Source organism: Theobroma cacao, chromosome 4, assembly GCF_053813885.1.
Source record: "Theobroma cacao isolate CCN51 chromosome 4, ASM5381388v1, whole genome shotgun sequence".
NCBI lineage: Eukaryota > Viridiplantae > Streptophyta > Magnoliopsida > Malvales > Malvaceae > Theobroma > Theobroma cacao.
Genome location: NC_142642.1, coordinates 35,201,186 through 35,220,698, shown reverse-complemented (window position 1 = coordinate 35,220,698; position 19,513 = coordinate 35,201,186). Strand labels below are relative to the sequence as shown.

The following is a 19,513-nucleotide window of genomic DNA, read 5'->3' as shown; positions in this document are numbered from 1 at the left end:
TTTAGTTGTTTTCTTTTTTCTTTTTTTCCTTGGTTTTTGTTGAGATATGTTGTTAGCAATGAATTCAACTATGGACAAACTGAGATTTCTCCACTCATACCTTCAAGTAGCAGGCTTTCGTTAATGGTTACGGAACCTCAATAATTGCCTTACATGTTTGCGATAATTTTCTTTTAAACTTTTAATCTTTTCAAAGGGGAGAAATGGGTAAGGGAAATAGACTTCTATGTTTTCCCTGAAGCTTTTGAAGTTGATCAATGAAGAACTCAAAATAAATCAGCCTACAAATACCTAGTGAGAGATGGTGGGAAAATGGGTTAATAAACCATCAAACTGGAAAATGCTGCAAACCTTTCAACTCAACTTTTAGGGTATGGGCCAATGGTATTCGTATGTCTCCGCAAGCTAAAGGTGCTGTCCCTGGGAAATTTAAAACTCATTTATATATAAAGTATAAAGGGGCAGTTTGTTCTTATCGATGGCACTTCTTTCGAAACTGATATAGTCATAAGCCAACAAAGCCCCTAGCCTGATGACAACACTTTGAAATGAAAAGTCTTCGGCTTCTCTTTGAACGAAACTCTTCTCCCGCCAAAACCAACTCTTCCTCCTCCTCATTCAAGAAGCCAAAGCCTCCCATCTCTCATGGCTCATCATCATCATCATCATCATCTCAAGATCCCCTCAAAACCCATTTCGCCTCTCTCATCCAATCCTCCGAAACCACCCTCCAACTCCGCCAAATCCACGCCCAAATCTTCCGCCGCAACCTCTCTTCCAGCTCCAACCTTACTACCCTCCTAATATCCGCCTCTTCTTCCCTCAAATCCATCCCTTATGCCATCTCCCTTTTCAACCATTTCCACCACAAAAGCATATTCCTTTTCAACGCCTTGATCCGTGGCTTAACGGACAATTCCCTTCTCGAATCCTCAATTTCCCATTTTCTTCTCATGTTGAGCCTTAGAGTTCGCCCTGATAAACTTACATACCCTTTCGTGCTCAAATCCATCGCGGGTCTGGGTCTTCGCTGTCTTGGTTTGATCCTTCATGGAAGAATAATAAAATCTGGGGTTGAGTTTGATTCATTCGTTCGCGTTGCACTAGTTGAAATGTATGTGAAACTCAAGGAATTGGGTTTCGCGTTGCAGGTGTTTGATGAAAGTCCTGAGAGAAACAAGAGTGGGAGTATATTGTTGTGGAATGTGTTGATTAATGGTTACTGTAAAGACGGGAATTTGGGGAAAGCGATGGAGCTTTTTGAGGCTACGCCTGAAAGGAATATTGGGTCTTGGAATAGTTTGATAAATGGGTTTATGAGAAATGGGGATTTGGATAAAGCAGTGGAACTTTTTGATGAAATGAAGGAGAAGGATGTGGTTTCTTGGACTACAATGGTTAATGGGTTTTCACAGAATGGAGATCATGAGAAGGCTTTATCCATGTTTTTTAAGATGTTGGAGGCCGCCTTGAGGCCAAATGATCTTACTCTTGTTCCTGCTCTTTCTGCTTGTGCTAAAATTGGTGCACTTGAAGCTGGAGCGCGTATCCATGATTATGTTTTGGAAAATGGTTTTCGGTTGAATAAAGCAATTGGTGCTGCTTTGGTTGATATGTATGCAAAGTGTGGGGACATCCAGTCCGCAAGTAAGGTTTTTGATGAGACAAAAGAGAGGGACATTCTTACCTGGAGTGTCATGATATGGGGTTGGGCAATCCATGGATATTATGAGCAAGCTATCCAATGCTTCAAAAAGATGATGTTTTCAGGTGTGACTTTGTAATTTTTATTAAGCTCAATTCTTTATTCTAATCTCTCTGCATAAACTCAAACTTGCCATGTTTGCAGGAATAAAACCTGATGGTGTGGTCTTTCTTGCCCTCCTGACTGCATGCTCACATTCTGGGCAAGTAAATCTCGGGCTTAACTTCTTTGACAGTATGAGGCTTGACTATTCCATTGAGCCAACCATGAAACATTATACACTGGTTGTTGACTTGTTAGGCAGGGCAGGCCAGCTGGATGAATCGCTAAAGTTCATCCAAAGGATGCCAATGAGTCCTGATTTTGTGACATGGGGAGCACTTTTTTGTGCTTGTAGGGCTCACAAAAATATTAAAATGGCAGAACTAGTTTCTCAGAATCTCCTTCAGCTTGAACCTAAACATCCTGGGAGCTATGTTTTCTTGTCAAATGTTTATGCTGCAGTTGGGAGATGGGAAGATGTGGAGAGAGTAAGAATGTTAATGCAGAACCGAGCTGTCGATAAAGATCCAGGGTGGAGTTATATTGAAGTTGGTGGAGAAATGCATAGTTTTGTAGCTGGTGATCATGCTCATAAGCATGCAAGAGAGATATACCTGAAATTAGAGGAAATAGTGGCTGGTACAAGACAACATGGATACATGCCTGAAACTGGGTGGGTACTTCATAACATTGAGGAAGAAGAGAAGGAAGATGCATTGGGAAGTCACAGTGAGAAACTGGCGCTTGCTTTTGCTTTAATCCGCACTTCTCCGGGAACAACCATCAGGATAGTAAAGAACTTAAGAGTATGTGGGGATTGCCATTCTCTGATGAAATATGCTAGTAAGATGAGCCAAAGAGAAATAGTATTGAGAGATATAAAGCGATTCCATCATTTCAAGGATGGGGCCTGCTCATGTGGAGATTATTGGTGAAATGGTAAGTGCCAGTAGCATTATATCTGCTTTGCTGTCAATAACACATCATTTTTTCTACTTGGTTTATTTAAAATAAACTCTTTATGCAAATGCTGGATGTAGCTAAGTACATCACAACTAAAAAACTTGTTTAGTAGCATGTATACGGTTGAGCTGATGCCAACTTAGTAATTTATGGACTCTCCAGCACTACATGATATTTACCCTTCATGTTGTGGAAAGAATTGAAGGAATTGGTGCTCACTGGATTGTTATGACACATAGATGTTAGGTTAATGGTTCTCTTGACTGGTATCTTCCATTCCTCAAGGTCCAAAAGGTGTTTCTTCTGCTTGTCTAAAGTCTAAACCTAACAGCAAGATTAATGAACCTTTAGAACTTCGCACATTTCATTACATGAATGACTGGATGTTTCGTGCTCAACTTATTTCATGGAAACAGTACAAAATATATCTATTTCTCCAGATTGATACTGTTTTCAGGTTTCATCTCCCTCTGTTTTGGCTTCTGAAGTGTTTAGGTCGCTGTATCCCCCAATATCTTGTTGATTGCATAACTTTTGTTTTTCCACTTTACCTAAATGGTTGAAATAAAGTCCTTCTGCATACCATCAATGCCTTTGCCTCTATATGGTAGCTTTCTTCAATTTTGTACCTATTAATTGTGTTACTGTTTCTTTTATGATCTAAACTAGATAGCATATTCATTTTGAATCTTCAACCTCACATCCATGACATAATGCACCATAGGTGAAGGCATAATCTTACTTCTAAGCTTGAGATCGACCTTTTACAATGCAGGTACTTCAGGATGACTCAAATTGTATGTGAGCAAGATTCAAGAACTAAGGCTTGAATTCAGAAGGACAGGTTCTCTCATGTTATAAAAGTTCCTCCAAAAGGTTAAACATTGACAAGGTTCAACCATGAGTGGCCCACCAAAACATGCTTGGCCAAACACACACCAATTACATGTCTGATTCCACAACTGTGAATGTAAACTGGGGTAAATCGTAAATCTAACTCTACTTAGATAAAAAAATTATCTATCTAGATTGGTCCCTAATCTTTTAAGTGAAGGATAGGGGGAGATTTTGGGTTAAATGCTCTTCTTAATCTGTTCTTGAGGATAGATGACACCAATTCTGAAGATAACACAGTCCTTCTAAGAGGTACTAATGGATGTTTGGTGCATATTTGAATCTGTTTAATGGCTAACGTTAATTGAATCATTTCTCATTTGCAGGTGACCCCATCCTCTAATATGCCTTGTGGAAGGAAGTATTGTTGCAACTTAACCATCAGTAACTTCCCCTTCCAATGAGCCTCAGATCATGTCACATCTTTGCTATGGCGAAATTCAGGCAAACCTGTTTAGTGGGTTAAGTAAGACAATCCTCTCAAGTTTACAAGGGGTTAAAGCACAAAGAAATCGGAAACAACATTTTAAGGATTAGAAATGAAACAAGGAAGCTTGTGAAAGACTGCTTACCCAAAGTGAAACAACGGTATAATTTGTGAGCTGATTTTATTGTTCTTTTATTCTAAATTCATTTATTGGGCTATTTGCATGCATCAAGTGCCAGTTTCTAGAAATTTACAAAAATTGGTTCAGTGGAATTCCCAATACATCAATTTTAGTTCTGTGCTTTTGTTGCTAAATTATGAGAAACTATTATCTTTGTAGCAGGTTCTAATCTAACAAAAAAAATATATGTTAGATTCGATCATCCCAATCCTGTCAGTTTACCAGAGCATTACAGCATGAAAAATGGACTTTTTTCAACTATATTCCAGACCAACAAGATTGTATGAATCTCACTGAAGCTGATGGGAATCATTCATATGGAAGTAGAGCAGAACCAAAGTCCAAACCAATGAATACAATCTTTTGCATCATCAAAGTCCTCAAAACCCAAACAAAAGAACATAGATTTTCACATTGAAAATTTTGATGCATATCCATTCGAAAATGCCCCACCTTCTCCCTTAAACAATGTAATAATGTGGAATCTGATGACCAAAAAAGGTTGTATCGTCAAAAACCACAATCCGAAAGGATTATGGGCCCAATGTTTCTGTGCCTGTGTGGCTGCAGACATGAACAGCCTGATAATTTCAAAAGCAACAGCTAATGTTGAGGATTGGACGTCTTGCTTTTGCTTGTTGTGAACTCTTTGTTACTGGATTTTTCACATGGCTCGGACGTCGAAGGTATCTGCCTAGCTGTAATATTTGTGGCAACCACGGGGCTTGTCTGGGGGATTCTAATAAGCCTAGTTCAAATCCAACTCGGCTCAATTGTTGAGTGTCATGTATTTTACATTAATAAAAAATAAATAAATTTGAATTATATAAATATGAATTTTCTTTCAATTATTAGATATATTTTTTAAGTTAAAATTTTGAATTTTTGATAAGTGATATCATACCTTTCTCCACCTATCATCAAATCAATTATCATTTATTAAATTGGATATGAGTCGATTATTACTTATTCAAATTAAAATTTAATTAATTTTAAAATAAAAAAGAATGAATAATTATATAAGGAAGACAAATTGATTTGAGTCGATTGCCATTTATTCTAACTAAAATTTAATTAATTTCAAAATAAATAAAAAGTGAATAATTATATAAGTAAGATATATTTTTATATACAAATGGACATTAAATATGTAAAAAAATTATCAATTTAATTAAATTTTCAAATCCTAATATTAAAATATCTAAACTTGGTTGAATTCGTTACTCATCCTTTTAAACTTTATGTTAAATTTGATAATAAGCTAGTCGAATTTGAATAATTTAGAGGTAAATTGACTCTTTGTTGTAATAGCTTTAGTCTCATTAAAAGAGTTAGTACAGAAATTAATATGAATTAAATTCCAAAACTTTCAGGAATTTCTTAAACTGGAAAATCTCCAATATTTGCTGTTCATCCCCAAGTATATCAATACCAATAGATGAAATATTTTATGTCCATATCAAGGAAAAATTGTGTGGCAATTTGATGACATTTCTAACTATTTCCCATTTGGCAATATAGAAAATACAGTGAGTACTTTGAAATTGAATTGGATCTATGATGTCATGGATCAACTCATTAATTAATTTCAGATAGGAAGTAATTAATGTGGCATTATGTTTGATATAAATTTTTTTTTTGGATATGTTGATATAAATTGAAATATGAAAGTTACAACTAATAAAAGGAAAATGTTTTCTTTTTTTCTTAATAATCATAATGGTTTAAAAACTCTATGAAATATTTTAAAAATTTAGATAAATTTTAAAAATTTAGATAAATTTTAACTTTTTATTACATTTTAATTAAATTCTTTTATTTTATTTTAGATTATATAAATCTTTATATGTAATTGATTAATTATTATTAATCAAAATATTATTTGTTATTTTATATTCGTGTAATGTTAATGTGATTGATATGAAAAGAAAAATACTATATGATTACATCATTATATCACATTAACTTATTACGTTATCATTTATTATAATATGTTAATATGTTATATTAACATTACGTGATATAAAATAATAAATAATATTTTGATTAATAATAATTAATCAATTGTGGATTATAAGAGTTTATTTGATTAAAAGTAAAAAAAAAAAATCTTAATTGAAGGAGAAAAATAATAACTTGTTTTAAATTTTTTAATAATTAAAGTTGTTTTTAAAAAAATTATTTTTCTAATCAAGTAAGTCAGATATTTGTCAGTTCTTCATTGGTCCTTGACACCTCTATAGCATTGTGCTGTCACTCCATCTCTGATTTCACCTCCTCTCTCTCTCCACGAAGAGAAGAGGAGAACTAGAAGAAAAAAAAAGAAAAAAAAAAGGAAAAAACTCACATCTTCAACTCGAAATCAGTCCCTCAAAAATTCTCCTACTTTAGACTCCCAATTTTCACAACAAATTGCACGACCTGCTTTTAAAAATTCACAAATTTATTTTTAGAAATAGAGAGCAAATCTCGATTCCAATCTTGAAATGGTGAGGAAGCGAGTACCTGATTGGCTCAACAGTTCGCTCTGGTCCACAACTCCCAGTGACGATCGCTTCCAACGCTACTCCCCTTCTCCCACCACCGCCACCGCTGCCGTTTCCGAGCCAGCTGTTCAGCCTCCGGTTCCAGTGCCTCCTCCCGCGGCAGCGTCAAGACCTCAGTCCTCTCCTACTCCAAAATCCGAAATTAGAGATCCAGTTAATGATAATAGTGACAATGATAGTAATGATAATGATCAAAACGGCAGCTCTTCTGACGTTTCTCCTGAGGATATCTCTCGCCAGGCTCAGCTCTTGGTCGAGGTTTTTTACTGATTCTCCATATTTTTAACTGATTTTCTTTCCTTCTTCTTCTGCTTCTATTTTATTTTTAATTTTTCCTTTTTTGTTCTGTTAGTTGTCAAAGAAGGTGGTAAATATGCGGGAATTGCGGAGGATTGCGTCGCAGGGGATTCCTGATGGTGAAGGAATCAGGTCTACTGTGTGGAAGGTAGGATTTTTTTTTTTTCCTTTTTTTTTGTTTCGCTGCTGAGAAAATTGAGAAATGTGGAATTTTTAGCTGGGATGCATTTCAAATTTGGTGTTTTTTTCTGGATTAATAGGATACGATTTGTTTGGTTGTTGTGGCAGTTGTTGTTAGGTTACTTACCACCTGATCGTGGGCAATGGTCGTCTGAATTAACTAAGAAAAGGTCTCAGTACAAGCATTTTAAGGAAGAGCTCTTGATGAATCCTGTAAGTGATTTTCTTTAACTTTTGCACGATAATATAGTGTACGGACTGTGTACACTACTATGACTGTATGCAATCTGTTCAAATAAGTATGATTAGTTTCTTTGATTAATGCTAATGTAAAACTTTAACAAGCGTTTTTAAAGCATTAAGTGGATAAGAACTGAAACAAACTGAGGCTGGCAGATAGCTAGAACATGGAGCTGACTATTTTAATAAGTGAGAAATTGAAATTTAACCCTCTCTTGGTGACTGTACAGTTGCAATTTCTTTCATTTGATAGATCATTTTTTCCCTCCTAACAATAAAATGACTTTGCTTGAGTTTTTTTTTTTTCTCCATTTTTTGGATTATCAGCTCAAAAAGTAGTGTTATCTTGTGTGGCTGCTCTCTTTCTCCTTTTCCTTTTCTGTACGAGTTCTGGATTTCTGAATGTTTCTGTGGCTAGTCAGTCAGAAATCACAAGGAGGTTGGAGAAGTCCACGGGTTGTGACAATGATGAGTCAAAATCTGAAAGCCGTGGTCCGCTGTCAAGATCACAAATAACTCATGGAGAGCATCCTTTGAGCCTTGGGAAGAGCAGCATCTGGAATCAATTCTTCCAGGTATCTTGTTAGGGTCATTTGGTAATCAGTTTTTGAAAGCCATACTTCATCTTATGTGTTTTATCTGTTGAATGCTTTAAATTTAGATTGTATAAACTTGGCTGAGTCACTTCTCATGAAATTAGTTCATTTATTTTCATCAGAGCCTGACGTCTAGTGCATATTTGACAAAAGATTGAGGGATAACAATTAGATACACAAAAGCGAAAAAAACAATGGAGTATAGAGTTAATGTAAAAGTACTACTGTGTTTCATATTTGAATGACTGAATAATGTCTTGCACAGGGGACATCCTAATTCTTTGCAATTGGCAAAAATAATCCTCATGCATTCCAGTAAGAAAAACATCTTTCCTGTTTGAAGTCTAAGTTTTAAAATGTGGGTCACTCTAGCTTTCTGCAGACAAATACTTTAATGGTAGTTATTTCAGGGGCAGTTTGCACTACCATGCAGCCTTTAGAATGTTAGCATTGCAGTCTCTATCATTTACATTAAAGCTTTAATTTACTAAGAATAATCAAGTCTATTTTGTATTAGATTATCTCTATTATTATTAGAGGCTGGGATTTGGTATTTATAGTTGTTAATGTTTTTTAGCATTGTAGTAAGAAAGATAAGAGGATGCTAAACTTCTGATTGAGAACATCCCTAACGAAAGTGAAATGAGGGGAAAAAAATTTTTTTATGCAGCTTTTGGCCAGCTGGTTTCAGGTCAATGCTTAGTTGAGTGTCCTGCAACTTGAGTATTATTTCCAGGTTTTTATACAAGCGTATACATGACAGCAATGCAGAGGAGTTTTGATTTTCAATTATTTATAAATTCTGTCAATAATGTTTGAATTTGTACTTAGAATTTTCCTGATTTAGCAGCCTTGGGAAAAGAGGGTTTTTTCCCTTTTGGTTTGCTTTGGCCTTCTTGGAATTTTAGTCATGTTGTTGTTGTTGATGAGCCCAATTATTTAAAATCTCTTCTTTTGAAGTTCAATATAGAGAAGGTCTTAAGTATAAGCATCTTACTTGTAACTAGTGAACAAAGTTTTTATTGATCTCCAACTTTTTTTTTTTGGTATATTCCTAGGACTCGGAAATCATTGAACAGATTGACCGAGATGTGAAGCGCACTCATCCAGACATGCACTTCTTCTCTGGGGACTCACAGCTTGCAAAGTCTAATCAGGTATACATCATCTTCTTTCTTTTGTTCTTTCATGTGCTTTTATTCTTTTGCTCTTTTGGACTTAAGTTTTGATATGAATTGAAGTCATTGCTGACTTACATGTACCTTGCATATTCAGGATGCATTGAGAAACATATTAATCGTATTTGCCAAGTTAAATCCGGGTATAAGATATGTTCAAGGGATGAATGAAATCTTGGCACCTCTATTCTATGTTTTCAGAAATGACCCTGATGAGGAAATGGCGGTAAGAAGATCTCATATCTTCCCTATCCAGTTTTTTTCTGTTAATCTCTAACATGCTTGCATCTTGTCTTTAACAACATCTTACTTTTTTGGAAACATTATCTAACTATAATTGTCTTTCAGTGTTCGTTTGGTGTCATGCCATTTCTACCTTTGTGTGTGTCTCTGTTGTTCTTGTGGATGCCGCAGTTTTTTTTTTTTTCTCTTTTTTGGTAAAAAAAGAAAAAAGAGTCACATACAAAAGTGAGGTGATTGTTTTGACTATTCATGTATTTTAATATGGAAGCAAGTTTCAGAAAAGGATATAAACAAGAAAATATACTTTTCTCAAAAATAAAAGACCGAAGGAAAATGAACCTTAAGATGTGGAATGAACAGTCTTTACAGCTTATGTCCAAGTCTTTCTGGTTTGAATCCCTAAAGTAAAATGTCCTTGGTTCATTATTAGTATTAATGTCTTTTTTCAGCGTCAAAGTTGTTGGTGCAACCTAAAAGGGGTGGTTTTTCATCTGGAACCTTCCTGTTTGTCCAGCTTTAGGACATACATTTCCTTCATCTAGTGAAGCTCTCAACAACCTAGCTTGCCAGTTTCTTTCTTGTTATTTCTGTCTAAAACTCCATTGCCCCCAGCTCTATTCCTTTTCTTGTCCCAAGCAACCCAAAAAGTTGTTTTGAACAAAACTTTCAAATATATATGGAGCTTGTGGAAAACAAAATATGTTGATGTTCTTTTATCATCATTGACTTATCTGAGTTAGAAATTTTGTATGCCAAAAAATCTCTGGAGTATAAGTGTCTACAAAGTACAGATAGCTATAGAGCAATTACATGGCCAATAACCGTTGTAAAAATAACATATATTAATTCCATTGTCATTATGATTAAAGTCTGGTTAAAGGTACTGTTATGTGAATGCAATGCATTATTATTTTCTTCATCATTTCCCATATTTAAGTTCTGCAGGCCGCTGCTGAAGCCGACACATTCTTTTGTTTTGTTGAGTTACTGAGTGGATTCCGTGATCATTTCTGCCAGCAACTTGACAACAGCAATGTGGGAATCCGTTCCACAATTACTAAGTTGTCACAGCTTCTGAAGGAACATGATGAAGAGCTTTGGCGTCATCTGGAGGTCACAACTAAAGTAAGATATCATTGTAAAAACTAAACATCTTCCTGTAGAGTATAGGTGCTATTTTTCGATATCCTTCTTGTCTTGTTTTTTTTTTCTTGACTCATGCTGCCTCTTACCACCAACCCTACATCCTGCACAACGACCCTCGGTGCACCCCTTTCCCCCTTGTCATTTCTTCCCTTCTTGCCAAGGCAATTAGTTCAGCTTAATGCTAACTACTATGTATAAATATCACAGGTCAACCCCCAGTTTTACGCATTTAGGTGGATTACTCTGCTCTTGACACAGGAATTCAATTTTGCTGACAGCCTTCACATCTGGGACACACTTCTAAGTGACCCTGAAGGACCTCTCGTAAGATTGCAATTTTTACCTCTCTGTAGTTTTTTTCTTGAAGCTTGTTGGACCAATTATTCCAATTACTATTATTATTTTTATTATTATTTAACTCATTGGGAAATTAGGGGAGGAGATGGGTGATTCCAGGTTTGAACCTAAGATTTGGTGTGTCATAAGTTGCTGGTTACTGCCAAGTCAAGGGGTGTTTGGCCATATCATTAGGTTTAATTTGGGGATAGGGCGGTGAGGACACCAACCATTGATTATGTGATTTAATTATATGATCCAACTTATGCAGTGATATTATGCATTTGTATGGTTAACTGATATATTAAAATTAGGATATTTTTTCGGCTACGTATTTATGATGACAATTGCAAACCTTAAATTTGAAGTGTTTGCTCTAATAACTGGTTCCGGTCATTTAGGATGATTGTGCAGAATTTTAACTCTCTTTCTTGAAATTTGTTTGAATGTTGTTGGGCTGATGGCTTTCCATAGTTACAATTTGTAATTGGTTTCTTGACTGTTTGCATGCTACCTCTGCTTTTACATGGATCAAAATATGCATGATTACAGAAGCTTGGGGATGATTACTAGTTACATGTATTTGCAGGAGACATTGCTTCGGGTATGCTGTGCAATGCTGATTCTCGTTCGAAGGCGCCTACTAGCAGGGGATTTTACTTCTAATCTTAAACTTCTCCAAAACTATCCCTCGGCAAATATCAGCCATTTGCTCTACGTTGCCAACAAGCTGCGCACGCAAGGCTCAGGCTAAACCTTATTAACCACGCATTTTGTCTCAACCCTTTTTCCTTGGTTTCAAAAAGGTTAGTGCTTGTAAATTGGTGGGGGTGTAAATTGGTTGGCAGTCACAGCTAACATTTAGGGAGAACATTTCTCTCTATTTCTGTTCCATTATTATTATTTTTTTATGTTGGAAGTAATGTATTTGTTTCATTCAGGATTGGTTTTGCAGTAAAAGTTTTTGTTTCTGTAACATTGCATTGCTTTCTTTTGAAATCGTTTGGTTGTCATTTGCTTTGATCTTGCTCTAATTAGATTTTTCATGACTCTGTGTGGTTAAAGTAATTATCCTCAATTCGAAACTTGAAATGAGATAATTTTATAACCTTAAAACAGATACATTCTATTTTATTTGATAATAATTTTATTTATAATGGTAGTGGTTATTAACGTGGCCTTACATTCATTTTCATAAAATCTATTTAAATACAAGACAAGATGTAATGGTTTTTTTCAAACGAAACCACTCTTTCACACTAATCTTCTTTTTAACCAAAAATAAATAGATTAATTAAAAGGTGCCAAAACAAAAGAATAACTTTTCTGTTTTTTCATAAAAAGTAAGTATGTGTACCGTGTGCCACTGCCACCAGCCCATGACCCATTAGGCTGAAATTTTGTGATCTGCCGATCTATGGGAAACTCCTAGCATATCAAATCAATCTCTAATCCAGGGAGAAAGTTTTAAACAATTTAGATTCAGGGTAAAAATGGCGATGAAGGTAAAGGGCATAGCCACCATTTCTCTACAATCTGTTTCCTTTTCTAAACATTCTACTTGTGCTGTTGTTAATGACGGATATGTCAAAATGGGTTCGAGTCTGATCAAAGCTAAGCTAAATGCAAAACTGGATCCCTCAAGAACAAGGTACCTCATGTTGAACCGAGTTCATTCAACTCTGACATGTATCCAAATTGGATACAATGCCTAGTTCTGGTAAAATTTGAAATAGTTGGTGGTTTTGGGAACGATGGATTGAACGGCAGAGTCTGGTTCATCATTCCAAACAGATGTATTATTATTGGCAACAGGGTGCAAATGCGTTGAACTTTAATTATACTTAAAGTTCGTCCAACGATAGCTGCTTTTTCCAGTAGGAATGCCGGATTAGGTGAACGTATAGAACCAATTGAGGGCTTTTTCAGAATATGATTTATAAAATTAAAATGATTTTTCTTGAAGGTTCTCAATCTTAAATAATTACTTGGTCTGACAGCTTAACATACTAATTCAAAACTTTCTGCGTTTCGATTAATTGGTCATGTCCCTGTAAAAGTTCGTTTTTGATTAAAACTTGGTTCATGAAGCAATCTATGTTTTATCATTTGGGTATAAGTAATTTATTGTTTATTAGTAGGAACTTTTTAACTTTTGTGTGTTTTTCCAATGGCACTGAAGCAGTCTACATTTACGCAAGGATTCAACAGAGGGGCAGTAGAATCTTGAATGGCTTTCCAGGTATTATTTTTCAGCCAGAAGACCTCAGCCTTGGTAAGGCTTGAGTCATCTGTGTGACAGCTCCCACCTCTTCTAACTCTGTAGTCAAGGCTACCATAATTAACTTAATATGGATTGGTATTGAAGGGAAGTAATGAATAAAAAGCATCATCTCTCTTCTCAACAACTTTTAGGTCAATCGGATATAACACAATAACGGAGGAGGCTTTTTCTCATTTTCATATTTTTTTTAGGGAAAAATGCAGTGCCAGAGTTCAGCAGTAAAACAACACAAACACGTTTGCGATACCTTCTCAATTACAAACTTGGTCCATGTACTCCAACCAATTTGCTCCTATCACCTGTCAGCATAGTCCAACCTGCAAGTAAAAAGAACCTGCAGAACCAAATGATCTTTTAGCATCCCATGGGAAATGTTCAGAAATTAATCATTGCCTCCTCTATCTATTCAAAGTGGTTTCTGTGAAACATCTTTCATATTTAGCTTCCCTGCCCACTCTAATTGAAAACTCAAGGATTATATATGGACTAACAAAAATTACTTTGCATAAGAAACAGATATCAGTTCTGATGATTACCTGAACAGCTCAATGAAGCCAGACAAACCAATTCCTTTCTCTAGTTTCTAGGAAGATATATATACCATAGCAAAAGTCTGAAACAAAATTCTATCTTTCTGTTCTACTTGTTGAATTTGTTTCCGCCAAGGCTTCTAGGTCACCGCTCTCTTCATTCCCCAACCGGCTGTCTAAAATTTCCAAGACATTATCCGGTGGGCATTTGTCACCAGGATTTTCAGGTGACACTTGACAGAAGCATTCTGGCCAAGAATTTGTATAAAAAGATTCAGGTGGCACCCGCTTGTGAGGCCCACCAAAGTTTGTTTTAAGCATGACACGCCTAACAGCTTGTTCAAAACCAGCTGTTCGTCCATTCTCTCGATTAATAAATATTGGAGCAAGCCCTTTTCTGTCAGGTCTAATTGTAGTCCGAAAGCCATAATATAGTCGGTGACCTAGCAGATTGTTGGCAAAGTTGCTTGGTCCATCATAAGTTGGCATAAAAATGTCAGAAAGAAGACAGACCATGTAATCAACAGCAGAGCCTAACAACCCCCAGGTGTTCGCAACTAGTTCCTCTGAAGAGTCTACAGAACTGTGATTTTCAAGGCGAGGGAACAGAGCTCGAAATGGTTTCATAAATCGCTCTCCACCAAATAGTTCACCAGCTGCTAGGTACATCCTGGTAGAATTGTCAAATCCCATAGCACGCAAGACAAGTCCAACCTGCAGTTTGAACAGTCATTATATATATAAGCACCAACTCTCTCTTGCTACTCTCTGTATGGCTAGATAGATATAAAGAGATAGAGTGAGAAACCATGGGAGGAATGATGAACAAGATAGGTTACCTCCTCTGGAGTTAGTGGGCATTTCCCAATGGCCCTTCTTTCTTCATAAACAAGTCTTTTCTCTGCAAAATTTTCCTTTCTATACTTCTTCAATATACTTTGCTCTTGTGGGTTAAATATATCAAAGCACCTATAAACCATCCAAGCCCATCAGCCAATCAAGGTTGATATGCATATGATGGCATATATTATGTCAACATATGTATTTTGGTCAATACAATATGGATTCATGAAACAGATAAGAGAGGTCACAATGGCTCCAAAAATAATAAAAAATGGATGTATCACTCCTGATTGTCAGTAAAAGCACTGAACAAGATATTGGAAATTTCTTTCTGCCTATAGCAAAATGCATCAGCCTGAAAAGGGGGGAGGGTGAGAGAGAATGGATACACAGCATTCACAACAGAAAATATTTCTTTATAGATCCATTCACCAACACTTCTTCATCCTTAACATACTTCACCGATTGTACATGGTTATAGAAAAAAGATCCCAGTTTTTTTTACTTTTAAAGCAATAATAATCAATTCAACTGACCGTACCTGTATGTTTGAACAACAGATGATATGCATGTATGCACCGCCCTTGCAGTATCATGTACTTAAAGAAAAACAACTTCTGTTATATTTCTTTATCTTCCAGCTAAAACTATTCAGGTTCAGGCACAAAGCCCAAGCAAAATTGATATGCATAACCCTCATGTCATGGCAACTGCACATGAAATAATATAGACACAACAAGATAAGAAAAAGAACATACCCAGCGAATGCCAGCATATCCATCTCAAAACGAAGATGTATCGCCATGAAATGACCTTGTGCACGGAGTTTATCAACTATTGACTCACTTAACTTCATAATGTTTGGCTTGAACCTTAAAGCATGATAGTTAACTCTACACCTCAATCGTTGATACTCAGCATTGTCAATTTCTTCAGCCAGACGATGTGAAAAGGGAGTTAGATAAATAGCCCCATGTTCCTGCATTTTCTCCAGAGCAACTGTAGTATACCAACTGATAGGAGCATCCCTAGGGGGCCGAAGCTAAATGAATAAAGAAAGAAGCAAGAACGGAGAAAACACATAAGTTTCAACAACTTTTACAGAACTTAAAAATTATTTGCATAATTAATAATTAATGGCACCAATATTTCACCTGATAAGCTTTCATCTTCTTGGTTTTACCATTCTTGCGAATTTCAGGTATGCTTTCCACAATTCGTACATCATATTTCAGCATCTGGATAAAATGTTCAACATCGTAGATACCTTGGAAACCACTGGAGAAATAAAGTCGGTATCAGTATGTTTAATTTGCCAGAGATCCACAATGGAACATAGACAACAGACCTCAATGAAGAACTGGGAAACACATTCCACCCAATATACATGTATATATTTCTAATTCTTTGTTAAGCAGGTGAACAATTAATGCTACACAACCAAAGCCAATAAAACATAAAATATGTTTGCAGCAAATCAATGTAAACTCTGTAAACACCTTTGCATCAGTGGTAGTTCAAGTTTTAGGAGAAGCAACAGTGAAAAGCATCCTACAGTAAGTAGAAATGAAATTGATAAAAGAACTACTTAAAAAAAAATCAGTCAGTGAAAAATTCAGATATGCAAAAGAACAAAAATGATGGCCTGAATAAATCATTGATTACTACAGAACAGAGAATTTCAATCACATTGCAGTGAGTAATCTCCTCAGAGGTAAGACTCATTGCCAACTGATGATTAGACAGCAAAAAACAGAAATAAAATTTAGAAGTTAATGATTCAAGTTCCCTAAGAAAATCATAATTTCATGGGCAAGCACATTATTTCAGGATTTTCCAAAACTACTAGTGGTTCTCTTCCTTAGGCTTCCTCTAAGTATAGAATAATGCTTGGAATTCTTTGTCTAGGTGCCATTTCACCTAATAAAATGAGAGACAATAAATACAAAAAATTCTAAGTATCTTCCATTCAACTATAGCCAATTTGAACTATAACAAATTGAAATGATGCTGACTCCAATAAAGTAGACCAACCAAATAAACAGAAAATTGCTGCAACTATTGCAAGTTCATTTAAAAGAGTACCAAATGGAGGAAGCCACCTACATCCCAGAGACCAGATTAAAAAAGTGAAAGCCACACAGAACCCATACATATATTAATCTTCACAACCATGCAGAGGAAAATATCAAAATCAATCACAAATTTAAATAATCTTCTGTTACCCTTTCTGAGCTACCAAATGCAAGAAATAAGAATTTCACTATCTAAGTATGGCTTCTAAAAAATGGAACGAGAATGCTATGACAAATTAATATCCAAATGCTACTCTAGAATTGCCAGCCTGAATAAGTATGTGTTTGTACTGTTTGTTATAACAGTTTTAAACTTCTATCTGAAAATTGCCATCTAAAATCTTTTTGTTCATAAAATTAAAATTACTCTGCTTTCACTGTAGAAGAGTAACCAGCTAATTTCAAAAAAATTGACAAAAGACAAGAATACCTGTCATCATGCCAAAAGGAGTTTGCATCCAACTCAGGCAGTATGAGCGTGGCATTCATAATTCTTGCAGCAAGAACCGCATTACAGATCTAGAACACCAAAAAAGAGGTAAACTTACTATTTTATTTCAAATGCACCATTGAAGCAGTATCACCACAATCTAACTTTAGTTTAAACTTAGGTAATGATTCATAAGTCATTTTAGGTAAACTAAGAATCCAAAATAGAACATAAACCATAAAAACTCAAGCTGGCTTGCACCCAATTTAACTTCATGGAAGAAGCAAAGTAACAGAATATGTTGGACTAGAGTTTATGGCAAAAAGTTAAGACACACCGCACTGCGTTGCTGATTCAGACCGCCATTGCAACGAACTCGAAGATAACCATTAGTTTCTCTTGGAGGAGCTGCCAGAATGTAACAATCAGAATTCTAACAAACCTACACATCTTTAGCAAAAATCAACTCAAATGGATTTATTTTTCTTTTAGACAGTTATGAGTAGTTACGGGGCCAATCAGATCGTGGAGCAGATGATGGCCTCCAGCCACCAGACTTAGCACTTTCCCAAAGTTCTTCTGCATTGATCTGAATAAACGCAGCAGAAACAAGAATAGTCAAAGGCTAGATTGATCAATAATGATGGCCAACCACTAGAATTGGAAAAGAAATACAGTTCAAATTAAAATAACATCCAGTCTCATGCACCATTATCTGAGTACAGAGCATCTGTTATTTTATGCTTATTTCAAAACATTCCCTATAAAGGCAACAAAAACCTATCAACAAAACTGGTTAAACGAACAATGTTTAAAAACACCTTAAGTCTCTAAAAACTGACAAACAAGCCTCTTAGAGTTAACCCATATAGTCCTCTCATCCTTGCAAATTAGCATAATGCCTGACTAAAGTAATAGACAAAGCATTTGTACTTTGATGAATTTTCATGTAATTGATAGGTCATTGCATGAGTATGCAGATTACAAAACCCAAATGGGAGATTATCCAATGCTGACCAAATGAGAAGGTTTTAACATGCACCAAACAAGAGATTGTATAGCATCTCTGAACTGCATTAGATAATAAGAAAATTCTCAGTTTGTATTCAAGACCCAACTTGCTAATAAATCTATGATGTTGACAGGGACAGTAACAAGAAACTAAATCATTATTGTTTGCAATAATAACTATAAAAAGGGGGTACAAAAGAAACTGAGACATTATCCAAGAATTAAAACAACGTATATTAGTCAAATCACATACATCACAAGTTTTCTACTATCATGGCATTTCAATTTGACATTAGCGTTACTAAATACTCATTCATCCGGTAAACCAAGCTACCAATTACAAGAAACTATTCATCTAAATAGCATTTCTACCTTTCAAGCATCCGATAACAAACGCAATAGACAAATTCTAATTAAACAGCGGATTTAAAGCTAAATACAACAAATCTAATTACAGAGTCGCAGATCAAAATCAAATTAATGAAGCTCTAATTTACTACAAGTTGGAGTGACTCATTAGATTTCAAATAATGACAAGAAATAATAAATCACAGTCATTATTACAGTTCAATTTTTTTTTCATAGCATTTTCGTAGAAACCAAACAAACACCAATATCCAAAATCCAAAAATCAAGAGGATATTATTCTAACTGTTGCTACTAACCTCGGAAGGCTCGACAGATCCACGATTTCCACTAATGGTAGCCGAAAACAAAAGCGAGAGCGTGCATATCAAAAGCACTACAACGGCAATTGTTAGCTTGGCGTAAATTCCCTTTGCTCCTCCTCCTCCTCCTCCTCCTTGTTTCCCATGCTGCCTATGCAGCCCAGACCTAAAAAAATAAAAAAGTAGAAGAAACTTCAACAAACTGCCTGTTTGGTTTGATGGAAAACGAAAATTTTCCTGGAAAAGGAATTAATTAGTTTGTTTACCTCCGCATAATTAGGACAGGAAAAAGACAAGTGTTTCCAGATCTGAAGATTTTAGAGATTTTGTTGTTTGGGGTTGTATTTTACTTATTAGTTGCAGTTCATGTGAGAGTTTGAAATTAGTCAAAAAACCAAAAAGACCAAAAAGAAAATTGAAAATTTTTAAATTTAAGAAATAAAAAATAATAATTTAGAGTGTAAATTCAAGTGTAGTATACGAGGAGGGAAGGATGTGAAAGGAGATGGTAGTAGCGGTGCTGGGTAGACTTCAAACCGAACGATGGGATTTGGCGGTTGTTGGGTGATTGCGCCTGTTTCTTGGGTTAAGGCTTCGATCGGATCAATGAGCCGCGCCACGTTTTTATCCATGCCCATCTCATTATAGAAAAGAAAAACTTTTGTTAAACATATCATATCCTAATAGTGCCGTTAAGA

At 35.6% G+C, this 19,513-nt stretch overlaps 3 protein-coding genes across 6 annotated transcripts; 2 read left to right on the top strand and 1 right to left on the bottom strand.

The window, feature by feature from the left end:
* Positions 1-490: 490 nt before the first annotated feature.
* LOC18602698 (Tetratricopeptide repeat (TPR)-like superfamily protein) lies at positions 491-4,249 on the top strand. Of its 3 annotated transcripts, XM_007034257.3 has the most exons (5): positions 491-1,770; positions 1,850-2,686; positions 3,486-3,690; positions 3,770-3,856; positions 3,931-4,249. In XM_007034257.3, the coding sequence occupies exons 1-2, from the start codon at positions 549-551 to the stop codon at positions 2,680-2,682; spliced, it is 2,055 nt and encodes a 684-aa protein (XP_007034319.2). In that variant the 5' UTR covers positions 491-548; the 3' UTR covers positions 2,683-2,686; positions 3,486-3,690; positions 3,770-3,856; positions 3,931-4,249. The 3 variants fall into 3 exon arrangements, with proteins under 3 accessions (XP_007034319.2, XP_007034318.2, XP_007034320.2); XM_007034256.3 differs by lacking the exon at positions 3,770-3,856; XM_007034258.3 differs by having other exon boundaries at positions 3,486-3,856.
* Positions 4,250-6,441: 2,192 nt separating this feature from the next.
* LOC18602697 (uncharacterized) lies at positions 6,442-11,987 on the top strand. 2 transcript variants are annotated; one of them, XM_007034255.3, is made up of 9 exons: positions 6,442-7,016; positions 7,111-7,203; positions 7,344-7,448; positions 7,898-8,050; positions 9,130-9,228; positions 9,347-9,475; positions 10,510-10,617; positions 10,846-10,962; positions 11,564-11,987. In XM_007034255.3, the coding sequence occupies exons 1-9, from the start codon at positions 6,699-6,701 to the stop codon at positions 11,726-11,728; spliced, it is 1,287 nt and encodes a 428-aa protein (XP_007034317.2). In that variant the 5' UTR covers positions 6,442-6,698; the 3' UTR covers positions 11,729-11,987. The 2 variants fall into 2 exon arrangements, with proteins under 2 accessions (XP_007034317.2, XP_007034316.2); XM_007034254.3 differs by having other exon boundaries at positions 6,443-7,016; positions 10,438-10,617.
* Positions 11,988-13,315: 1,328 nt separating this feature from the next.
* On the bottom strand, positions 13,316-19,403 carry LOC18602696 (O-fucosyltransferase family protein). Its single transcript, XM_007034251.3, has 10 exons — positions 19,082-19,403; positions 18,813-18,981; positions 17,647-17,725; positions 17,474-17,544; positions 17,137-17,225; positions 15,786-15,909; positions 15,390-15,673; positions 14,628-14,757; positions 13,795-14,502; positions 13,316-13,592 (listed from the first exon to the last, which is right to left on the bottom strand). Exons 1-9 carry the CDS (start codon positions 19,087-19,089, stop codon positions 13,885-13,887), a joined length of 1,572 nt encoding a protein of 523 aa, XP_007034313.1. The 5' UTR covers positions 19,090-19,403; the 3' UTR covers positions 13,316-13,592; positions 13,795-13,884.
* Positions 19,404-19,513: the final 110 nt, after the last annotated feature.

Coding starts and splice junctions, on each gene's coding strand:
- LOC18602697 (XM_007034254.3), top strand. CDS start 6,699: ATGGTGAGGAAGCGAGTACCTGATTGGCTCAACAGTTCGCTCTGGTCC. Junction 9,229..9,346: donor AGCTTGCAAAGTCTAATCAG/GTATACATCATC, acceptor TTGCATATTCAG/GATGCATTGAGAAACATATT. Junction 10,618..10,845: donor ATCTGGAGGTCACAACTAAA/GTAAGATATCAT, acceptor TAAATATCACAG/GTCAACCCCCAGTTTTACGC.
- LOC18602696 (XM_007034251.3), bottom strand. Junction 17,726..18,812: donor GATCTGTCGAGCCTTCCGAG/GTTAGTAGCAAC, acceptor GCGTTTATTCAG/ATCAATGCAGAAGAACTTTG. Junction 14,758..15,389: donor GATATGCTGGCATTCGCTGG/GTATGTTCTTTT, acceptor GATGGTTTATAG/GTGCTTTGATATATTTAACC.
- LOC18602698 (XM_007034256.3), top strand. CDS start 549: ATGAAAAGTCTTCGGCTTCTCTTTGAACGAAACTCTTCTCCCGCCAAA. Junction 1,771..1,849: donor CAAAAAGATGATGTTTTCAG/GTGTGACTTTGT, acceptor CCATGTTTGCAG/GAATAAAACCTGATGGTGTG.